At 43.8% G+C, this 10,503-nt stretch overlaps 1 protein-coding gene across 2 annotated transcripts in view; it reads right to left on the bottom strand.

The window, feature by feature from the left end:
• Positions 1-900: 900 nt before the first annotated feature.
• The window catches only part of LOC140362830 (high affinity cGMP-specific 3',5'-cyclic phosphodiesterase 9A-like), a 19,483-nt gene continuing 9,880 nt past the window's right edge, over positions 901-10,503 (bottom strand). The window contains exons 11-13 of one of the 2 annotated variants that reach the window (XM_072449186.1): positions 9,892-9,996; positions 7,473-7,619; positions 901-1,181 (exon numbers count right to left, since the gene is read on the bottom strand). In XM_072449186.1, the coding sequence (XP_072305287.1) occupies positions 1,086-1,181; positions 7,473-7,619; positions 9,892-9,996 (348 nt within the window). In that variant the 3' untranslated portion in view covers positions 901-1,085. Of the gene's footprint in view, positions 1,185-7,472; positions 7,620-9,891; positions 9,997-10,503 lie in introns of both variants that reach the window. The other variant, XM_072449102.1, reaches the window with a different exon arrangement.

The raw sequence follows: 10,503 nt of genomic DNA, 5'->3' as shown, positions 1-10,503 counted from the left end.
CCAAAATGGGAAAGAGCGGATTATAAATGTTACACAAATCATTTTTCATGAACAATTTAACTGTATCATTTCTGCAATTTTCAATTTTTATTGACAGAAACTTGAAATAAAAGGTCACTTACTCGACACAAACTTAAATGTGAATATTTCTGTTCAAATAACGTAACTCTAACCCTTTGTCTGCAAAAAAAATAAAATATAAAAATAAGGGACCAGATGGAGATTTAACACTAGAAATCATTGTTTGGTTTTGCCAAAATAACTTGCCATATCTGTTTAAGAAATGTTCTGATCAGTTCTGTCACTCACATTGACATTCTTTTACCTTTTTTTGTGAAACTTACTCCTGATGTATTTAAATGTAAAATAATTGTGTAAATAGAGGAATTCCGTGTTGTCAACGTTAATGTCAAATATTTATTGCTGAACAAATGATTGCACTTTGGTACAAACTGAATGAATAAATGAAGAGAGAAACTGGAATTTGATTGTGAACTCGTACTTTTTTTTTATTTTGAAATACTTTTGATTGAACCCTTTATTCATCTATTATTTCATGTTATATTTCAGTTTATCTCAAAGGTTTCTCTTATCTGCAGATGATGTAATAATCCTGTTGTCTACATGGAATACATTTGACAGAATTTACTTTTAAAACACATTATATTGAGCACCACAAGCGTATGTATTGTATATAGCAAAACATTCAAGAATCTGCACATCTCTATTTTCCAACTAAACATGGATTTTGCGACAAGACGTCACAAGTCAGCATCATCTTTGTGTGGCAGTTTGACCGGCGTGAAGCCAAAACTACTCAAGAGAAAGTACTGTTACTCTACTGATATTATTCAAGAAGTAAAAATAGTGGCCGGAATAATTACCTTAAAATAGATTTGGTGCAAATACTAATGATGTATTTGAGTAACATAATTTGGAGATCGTGTAATCTGACAAAACATTTAATAATGAACAGCTTCTGGTATTTCCAAAAACACACCATTACAAAAACAAAGTAATTTCTGAAGGAAAGGAGCGAGAAGCACAATGTTCACATCATGTAACAATTGCCAAACGGTTTGTCTTCAGGTCTTGGTCTGCATTGAGTTATGTGGATTGGACGCGTTTCTCTCGAGTTCTCCATAATAATCCAGAGCACGACGCACTGGCTCCAGAATGTGCTGCTGTGTGACAGGAAGAACAGAAGTCATTTCAGATGACTGCATTATATTTGACTTGCTAATTGTTAGTGTTTGTACAAATAACTACATGTTTAACCAGTGGTAGGAGTGTATCACGTGTGCGGCTTTAAAACTGCTTTTTTTCAGATGGCAAAGTAAGACTCGGGCTGATTTTTACCTTTTTAAGATGAACTTTTGACTTAATATTTGGGGATTTTAACCAACTAAGAAATGCAACATAAGCTCAGGACTATAGTTTGTGTGATTTGAGATTTTTTGTTTCTGTATCCATAGAAATGCTGTGTGGTTCTATATATGCTATTTCTGACATAAACAGACTTTTTACACTAACTGCAGGTTGGATTTTCTGAGTTCCCACTTACATCTCAGAATTCCTACTTTGAAAGAGAGCTTCAGTCTCCAGAGTTCACGCTGGCTCTGATGCCCCGGATACAGGGCACTTTTGGGACACTTTTTTTATTAAGCCTATTTTTTATTTAAATTTGTATTCTATTATTATTATTTTTCTGATAGCTTGTTGTTATGACTTGTTCATTGTTTGTTATTTTATCGTTTTATTGTTTTGTGCTGCATCGAACCACCAAGACAAGTTCCTATGTTTTTGAATTTTGTTCATTGACAATTGCAATAAACCGATTCTGATTCTGATTCTGATTCTGATTCTGCTACTCAACTGAAACTGCCCTGACCCTGGACATACCTGGTCCTCCTCTTGAGCTGCACTCAGACTTTTGGTTGAGCAGTTAAAAACATAAATGATAGAAAAGCTCAATATGCTTGAATTATTCCTCAGGGACGAATAAAGTTAAATTGATTACTTCCTGGTTGACGAGAAATAAAATACTTTGACATCAGCCGCAGACAGTGTGTGGTTGTCTCATTCTGTCATAAGTACTGCTTTTACAATGTACTCTCTTGTGGAAAACACAGAAGTATTGGTGCTGACAAAGCTCTCAAAAGTTTAGTTTATTTAGTGATGATTAAAATGATTAGGAGTGATTTGTCAACTATTAAAAAAGTGGTTGACTGATATTATTGCCAACCTGGGCCCAAATTTGGATCCCCAAAGACTCTCAGGGTCTTCAGGGGTTCTTAGAAACATGTCTTGTACCTGCTTCCGAAGAGTGCACACGCTTTTTTGCTCGCTCCGCTTGCTATCGCTGCTTTCCTTATTTATTTTGCTTTTTAATCAGTTTTTGTCTTCCAAACATTTTTGCTTTAGACTTTTTCAAGTAAACCAAGGATTTTAAGAACATTTTTCCAGTTTTAACGACATATCTGACGCCAGCGACATGTCCGGGAGAAGAAGGGAGAAAGACTGTGAACGCTGTCGGAAATATCAACAAGAAATTAATGAGCTGAAAACACGGATATTTGTTTTGGAATCTGAAAAAGTTCTTCACGATACCATTCCTGTGTCAACCGACGGTAAGAAGAGCACACTTTTTACAAGAAAAACTGCTACTTTCAACCTAAACCGCAGTGACTCTGTGTCGTTTCCAAAACTGTCTAAAAACCAGAAAGACCAGGCTGTTTCTTGGAACAAACTTGGAGCAAAGCCTAAACGATACAAAGATAACGTGAAGTCACCTAAAATACAGCTCACCAACAGATTTTTACCACTTTCAGAGATGGAATTAAATGAAAAAAGGAAAGATGACGTGGCCAAAATACAGCGAGGAGGAACTGTGCCAAAAGCCAAGGTCACACGGATTGTTTTGATAGGAGACGGGGCGATAAGTCACGTGACGCATGAAAAGATAAACACACATTCTTTTCCAAGCGCCACTGTTTCTGAGATAACGTCACTCCTTCCAAATATTATGGCTAAGCATGGAGGAGCTAAACAGCTGATTGTGCACGTGGGTGCAGTGGACATGCGGCGGGAACAGACTGAAGTTTTTTAAAAAGACTTCTTGAAGTTATTCGACGTGCTTGATAAAATGGAAATCAAAACTTTCATAAGTGGACCTCTTCCAAACATCGACAGGAGGATAAATAAGTTTAGCCGGCTTCTTCAGCTGAACACATGGCTGTCCAAAGAGTGTCCCCCGAGAGGACTACACTATATTGAGAACTTCTATCTATTCTGGAAACGAGAGGACCTGTTTAAGAGAAATGGCCCCCACCTATGCAGAGGTGGAGTGAGGGTGCTGACAGAGAACCTGCTCCACGCTCTGAGGCATTGGACTGGGCCTGGACAGGGTCCTGAGCAGATAGTTAGAGAAGAGAGGAATGAGAGAAGAATTCTTGCTCCCTCAGCCAGAGACCGAGCCAATGTTTCAACATCAAAAGCACCACAACCTCAGCCTCCACCAAAGGATTCATCAGCAGCTGCTCCACCACCACCAGCAAAGGATTCAGCTCCAGCTGCTCCACATTCACCTCCACCGCCTCCAGCAAAGGAACAATCTTCAAAGGCCTTGGACCCATCTGTGACAAGCCCAACAACATCCCTGTCATCGCCCCTGCCTTCACACCAGCCCTGGGTTCCCCCTGCAACATCTACTCCCACTAAAGATTCATCATTCTCCTTCTCATCTCCACTCTCACCCATGGGCCTTCCCAGCCATTTTGAAAGTCTGATCAAATCAGGCATTAAGATGGCTCCACTCACGCCCAATATAGCAAGGGCTATGCCGACTACACCAACAAAAGCCCCACCACCCATCCCCCCTCGCCTCTCACCTGGTCCCAAACTCTCCTTGGCTACAAAAGCCCCACCACCCATCCAACCTCGCCTTTTACCTGGTATCTCCCATAGCTAGGATGCACTGGGTCTCAGCGTTGCCGGGACTTATTGTCACATTAAAAATCAAACCAACCCGGGGCCCTATGTAAAAAGAGCCCCCCCTAGTGCTATTTCTGTAGTCACATCATCACACAGATGGAAAAACAAAATGCGAGTCAGGCCCAATCTGAGAAATGTGATTCATATTCCCTGTGAAAAGATAAAGCCCAGTCCCACTGAAACTAGTCTGAAACTTGCTGTGCTAAATGTCAGATCCTTATGTAACAAATCTCTCTTAATTAATAATTTTATTTCTTCTTATAATCTTGATTTTATGTTTTTAACTGAAACATGGCTTGACAAAAACACAGGAAATGTAGTTCTGATAGAATCTGCTCCACCCAACTTTAAGTTTGAATCTGAAACACGAGAAAACAAAAAAGGGGGTGGAGTCTGTGCTGTCTTTAGAGATGAAATAATTACCCGCAGGTTGTCTTTTGGGGTGTTTTCATCATTTGAGTATGTATCCTTTAAAATGGAGCTAAAACGGTCTCCATCCATTCTCTTCATTGTTTTATACAAGCCTCCCCAGCACTGCCAAAGTTTTATTGATGATTTTACTGAGATGCTTTCAGTCATATGCACAGACTTTGATGGTTTGGTCATTACAGGTGATTTCAACGTGCATGTTGATAATATTTGTGACAGAAACGCTAAAGAGCTTGATGCTGTCCTTGAAACCTTCAGTCTTACTCAGCATGTGAGAGGCCCCACCCACAGCAAAGGACACACTCTAGATCTCATAATTACAAAGGGGGTAAATATTTCAAATGTTAATGTGATCGATGTTGCTCTGTCTGATCATTTCTGTGTCTTCTTTGACCTGTCTGTTTCTCCCAAACCTCCGGTTGGTCCTGCAGTTGTTCAGAGGAGACACATAAGTGATGGCACAGGTGCACTGTTTATGGAAATGATAAACTTTGAAAATGTCTCATGTTCTAATGTAAATGATTTGTTGAACTCTGTTACATCTAGTGTTTTGAATGTTCTGGACACCATCGCCCCTATAAAGGCTAAAATGGTTAAAAATAAGCAGAAGGCGCCGTGGAGAAATGATGATTCGGTCAGGGCACAGAAAAGGGAGTGCCGCAGGGCCGAACGGAAATGGCGCAAGTCAAAGCTCCAGGTTCAAAAAGAGATTTACAAAGAAAAGCTGAACATGTACAACCTAATCTTATGTAGAACTAGGGAAAGATATTTTTCTGAAATAATTGGAAGCTGCAGTAACAACTCGCGTGTCCTGTTTGCCACAGTAAACAGATTAACAAACCCTCCAGCTCAGCTGCCGTTAGAACTCATTTCCACATCCAAGTGTAATGAGTTTGCATTATTCTTTAATGACAAAGTTCAGGGCATTAAAAATGCTATAAATCCCACAATGCAAAAAATTACCCTAAAACCACCAAGACACTTAGAGCTAACTCACTTTGTACCAGTAACTGACAAAACTGTCCATGAGATCATCACCAGTCTGAGTTCATCTACATGCTGCCTTGATGTGTTACCCACCAGATTTCTAAAGTCTGTGCTGAACAGTTTGTTAGCACCACTCACTCACATAGTTAACATGTCGCTTCAATCTGGAACATTCCCAATGTCTTTGAAAACTGCGGTCATAAAGCCTCTCCTAAAGTAGAGCAGTCTTGATGCCGCAGTACTGAGTCATTACCGGCCCATCTCTAATCTGCCATTTTTGGGCAAAGTCCTTGAAAAGGTTGTTTACCAACAGCTCACAGATTTCCTCTTAATAAACAACTCATTTGATGTTTTTCAGTCAGGTTTTAGACCTCATCACAGCACTGCGACTGCTCTTGTCAAGGTGACAAATGACATCCGCCTGAACACTGACACGGGCAAAGCCTCAGTCTTAATTCTGTTAGATCTGAGTGCTGCTTTTGACACTGTCGATCATGGGATCCTCTTACAGAGACTAGAGGACTGGGTGGGCATCACTGGCACTGCCCTAAACTGGTTAAGGTCCTATCTGGAAGACAGGAAGTACTTTGTTGAAATTGGTAGCTGTGTCTCAGACCACATGACCCTGACCTGTGGAGTGCCCCAAGGGTCAGTCCTGGGTCCCCTTCTGTTCAACCTCTACATGCTGCCGTTAGGTCAGTTGATACGCAGTGAAAATGTGTCCTATCACAATTATGCAGACGACACTCAGATCTATGTTTCACTATCGGCAGGTGACTCTGGACCAGTAGATTCACTCTGTCACTGCATCCAACAGATCAGTTTGTGGATGCAAAACAACTTTCTCCAGCTGAACTCAGACAAGACTGAAATAATCGTTTTTGGCCCACAGAAACAAAGAGAAAGTGTTAGCGGTTACCTCCAGAGTCTCGCTCTAAAACCTACAAACCAAATTAGAAATCTGGGGGTAATAATGGACTCAGACTTGAACTTTAATAGCCACGTCAAATCAATAACATCAGCAGCTTTTTACCATCTAAAAACATTGCCAAAATCAAAAATATAGTGTCAAAACCAGATTTAGAGAGACTTATCCATGCGTTTGTCTCCAGTAGATTAGACTACTGTAACGGCCTGCTCACTGGTCTCTCCAAACCAGCTGTAAAACAGCTGCAGTTCATCCAGAACGCTGCTACTCGGGTCCTGACTAGAACCAGGAAGTACCATCACATTAGTCCTGTTCTCAGGTCTCTGCACTGGCTCCTGTGGCCCAGAGAAGAGACTTTAAAGCAGCTCTGCTTGTGTACAAGTCTCTCCATGGCCTAGCACCAAAGTACATCTTGGATATGTTAGTGCCATATGAACCATCTCAGACTCTGAGGACCTCAGGGACCGGCCTCTTGCTGGTGCCCAGAGTCAGGACAAAACATGGGGAATCTGCGTTTCAGTTTTATGCAGCTAAAATCTGGAACAGTCTTCCTGAAGATGTGAGACAGGCTTCTACTCTGACAATGTTCAAATCTAAGCTAAAAACAGTTTTGTTTAGCTGCGCATATGACTGAAAGGATTTTGTCTTTGCACTCTTCTCTTTTGTTTGTGATTTTATTAGTTTAGAAAATCAGTTGGATTGATAATTTTTAATTTAGTTAATTTTATTGAATTTCTGTTTCTGTAATTTCTTTGTGATTTGAATGCATTTTTCCTGCTGTGAAGCACTTTGAATTGCCTTGTGTATGAAATGTGCTCTACAAATAAACTTGCCTTGCCTTGCCTTGCCTTAAAAAAGAGGTCCAAACTAGATAGTGAATTTAAATTAAGGAATTGCATGTTAATTACTTCTATAAATCATTTTTATAATCATTACTGCTCTATAACATATTTATTCACTAGAAACAAATTACATTTTAAATTATTAGACAAGATCTTATCAGGAGGAGAAAGATGTTTGGGTCGACTACAGCCCAAGTAGTGTTAGTTCATAGTAATTGTGATGTAAATGTATTTTAGTGGATTGTGTATTTAGTATTTAGAGTACTTTTAATACGACGCTAAAGCCTTTTTACCTCCAGACAGGGGAAAAGTTTGGTGAGCTCTGTAAAAAGAGGTAAAAGGACGAATTTGATGAAGTTTGTTTGAGAGGACGGCTTCGACACTTTGTCCCTGTCCATGAACGGAGTGACCGGCAAACCCCGCAACTTCTCTGTGTCGCTCTGAAAATATATACATGTCATACAGCAATACAGGAGCAGAGCCCAGAGTCAGAGGAGCAGAGTCAGAGGAGCAGAGTCTGAGAAGCAGAGTCAGAGGAGCAGAGACAGAGACAGAGGAGCAGAGACAGAGGAGCAGAGACAGAGGAGCAGAGACAGAGGAGCAGAGACAGAGACAGAGGAGCAGAGTCAGAGTCAGAGGAGCAGAGTCAGAGTCAGAGGAGCAGAGTCAGAGGAGCAGAGACAGAGGAGCAGAGTGAGAGGAGCAGAGTCAGAGTCAGAGGAGCAGAGTCAGAGGAGCAGAGTCAGAGTCAGAGGAGCAGAGTCAGAGGAGCAGAGTCAGAGGAGCAGAGTCAGAGGAGCAGAGTCAGAGTCAGAGGAGCAGAGTCAGAGTCAGAGGAGCAGAGTCAGAGTCAGAGGAGCAGAGTCAGAGTCAGAGGAGCAGAGTCAGAGTCAGAGGAGCAGAGCCAGAGTCAGAGGAGCAGAGCCAGAGTCAGAGGAGCAGAGTCAGAGTCAGAGTCAGAGGAGCAGAGTCAGAGGAGCAGAGTCAGAGGAGCAGAGTCAGAGGAGCAGAGTCAGAGTCAGAGGAGCAGAGCCAGAGTCAGAGGAGCAGAGCCAGAGTCAGAGGAGCAGAGCCAGAGACAGAGGAGCAGAGACAGAGGAGCAGAGACAGAGACAGAGGAGCAGAGTCAGAGGAGCAGAGTCTGAGAAGCAGAGTCAGAGGAGCAGAGACAGAGACAGAGGAGCAGAGTCAGAGTCAGAGGAGCAGAGTCAGAGTCAGAGGAGCAGAGTCAGAGGAGCAGAGACAGAGGAGCAGAGTCAGAGGAGCAGAGTCAGAGTCAGAGGAGCAGAGTCAGAGGAGCAGAGTCAGAGTCAGAGGAGCAGAGTCAGAGGAGCAGAGTCAGAGGAGCAGAGTCAGAGGAGCAGAGTCAGAGTCAGAGGAGCAGAGTCAGAGTCAGAGGAGCAGAGTCAGAGTCAGAGGAGCAGAGTCAGAGTCAGAGGAGCAGAGTCAGAGTCAGAGGAGCAGAGCCAGAGTCAGAGGAGCAGAGCCAGAGTCAGAGGAGCAGAGTCAGAGTCAGAGTCAGAGGAGCAGAGTCAGAGGAGCAGAGTCAGAGGAGCAGAGTCAGAGGAGCAGAGTCAGAGTCAGAGGAGCAGAGCCAGAGTCAGAGGAGCAGAGCCAGAGTCAGAGGAGCAGAGCCAGAGACAGAGGAGCAGAGACAGAGGAGCAGAGACAGAGACAGAGGAGCAGAGTCAGAGACAGAGGAGCAGAGTCAGAGTCAGAGGAGCAGAGTCAGAGGAGCAGAGTCAGAGGAGCAGAGTCAGAGGAGCAGAGTCAGAGTCAGAGGAGCAGAGTCAGAGGAGCAGAGTCAGAGTCAGAGGAGCAGAGTCAGAGTCAGAGGAGCAGAGTCAGAGGAGCAGAGACAGAGGAGCAGAGTCAGAGGAGCAGAGTCAGAGTCAGAGGAGCAGAGTCAGAGTCAGAGGAGCAGAGTCAGAGGAGCAGAGACAGAGGAGCAGAGTCAGAGGAGCAGAGTCAGAGTCAGAGGAGCAGAGTCAGAGGAGCAGAGTCAGAGTCAGAGGAGCAGAGTCAGAGTCAGAGGAGCAGAGCCAGAGTCAGAGGAGCAGAGCCAGAGTCAGAGGAGCAGAGTCAGAGTCAGAGTCAGAGGAGCAGAGTCAGAGGAGCAGAGTCAGAGGAGCAGAGTCAGAGTCAGAGGAGCAGAGCCAGAGTCAGAGGAGCAGAGCCAGAGTCAGAGGAGCAGAGCCAGAGGAGCAGAGTCAGAGGAGCAGAGTCAGAGTCAGAGGAGCAGAGTCAGAGGAGCAGAGACAGAGGAGCAGAGACAGAGGAGCAGAGTCAGAGCCAAAGGAGCAGAGTCAGAGGAGCAGAGACAGAGGAGCAGAGTCAGAGTCAGAGGAGCAGAGTCAGAGGAGCAGAGACAGAGGAGCAGAGACAGAGGAGCAGAGTCAGAGGAGCAGAGCCAGAGGAGCAGAGCCAGAGGAGCAGAGACAGAGGAGCAGAGTCAGAGGAGCAGAGACAGAGGAGCAGAGACAGAGGAGCAGAGACAGAGGAGCAGAGACAGAGGAGCAGAGTCAGAGGAGCAGAGACAGAGTCAAAGGAGCAGAGTCAGAGGAGCAGAGCCAGAGTCAGAGGAGCAGAGACAGAGGAGCCGAGTCAGAGGAGCAGAGACAGAGGAGCAGAGTCAGAGGAGCAGAGACAGAGGAGCAGAGACAGAGGAGCAGAGACAGAGGAGCAGAGCCAGAGGAGTAGTTTTGGAGGTACCTGGTTGAAGAACTCCTGGAGCAGACAGTCTAACCAGGGCTCAGCCACAGACATGGGCCGTGCTTCATTTGAAATGTCGCTAACTTTCACCATGATCTTCATCAACTGAAAAGACAAGTATTAACAATATAAACACAACTTATATGTTTCATGATATGTGGCCGCAGATTTCAAGTGCTTTGAAAACTGTGGCCAAGCCTCAGTCTTAACTCTGTTCGATCTGATGCTGCTTTTGACACTGTGGATCATGGATCCTCTTACAGAGACTAGAGGACTGGGTGGGCATCACTGGCCCCGCCCTAAACTGGTTAAAGTCCTATCTGGAAGACAGGAAGTACTTTGTTGAAATTGGTAACTGTCTCTCAGACTGTGGCGTGCTCCAAGGGTCAGTCCTGGGTCCCCTTCTGTTCAACCTCTACATGCTGCCGTTAAGTCAGTTGATGCGCAGCAAAAATGTGTCCTATCACAATCATGCAGACGAGTCAGATCTATGTTTCACTGTCGGCAGGTGAATATGGACCAGTAGATTCACTCTGTCACTGCATCTAACAGATCAGTTTGTGGAGGCAAAACAACTTTTTGTCCCACAGAAACAAATAGAAAGTGTTAGCG

Source organism: Eucyclogobius newberryi, unplaced genomic scaffold (assembly GCF_026437365.1).
Source record: "Eucyclogobius newberryi isolate DKJ021-1_F unplaced genomic scaffold, fEucNew1.0.hap1 SCAF_1, whole genome shotgun sequence".
In the NCBI taxonomy this organism is placed as follows: Eukaryota; Metazoa; Chordata; class Actinopteri; order Gobiiformes; family Gobiidae; genus Eucyclogobius; species Eucyclogobius newberryi.
This window is presented reverse-complemented; position numbering and strand designations above follow the sequence as displayed.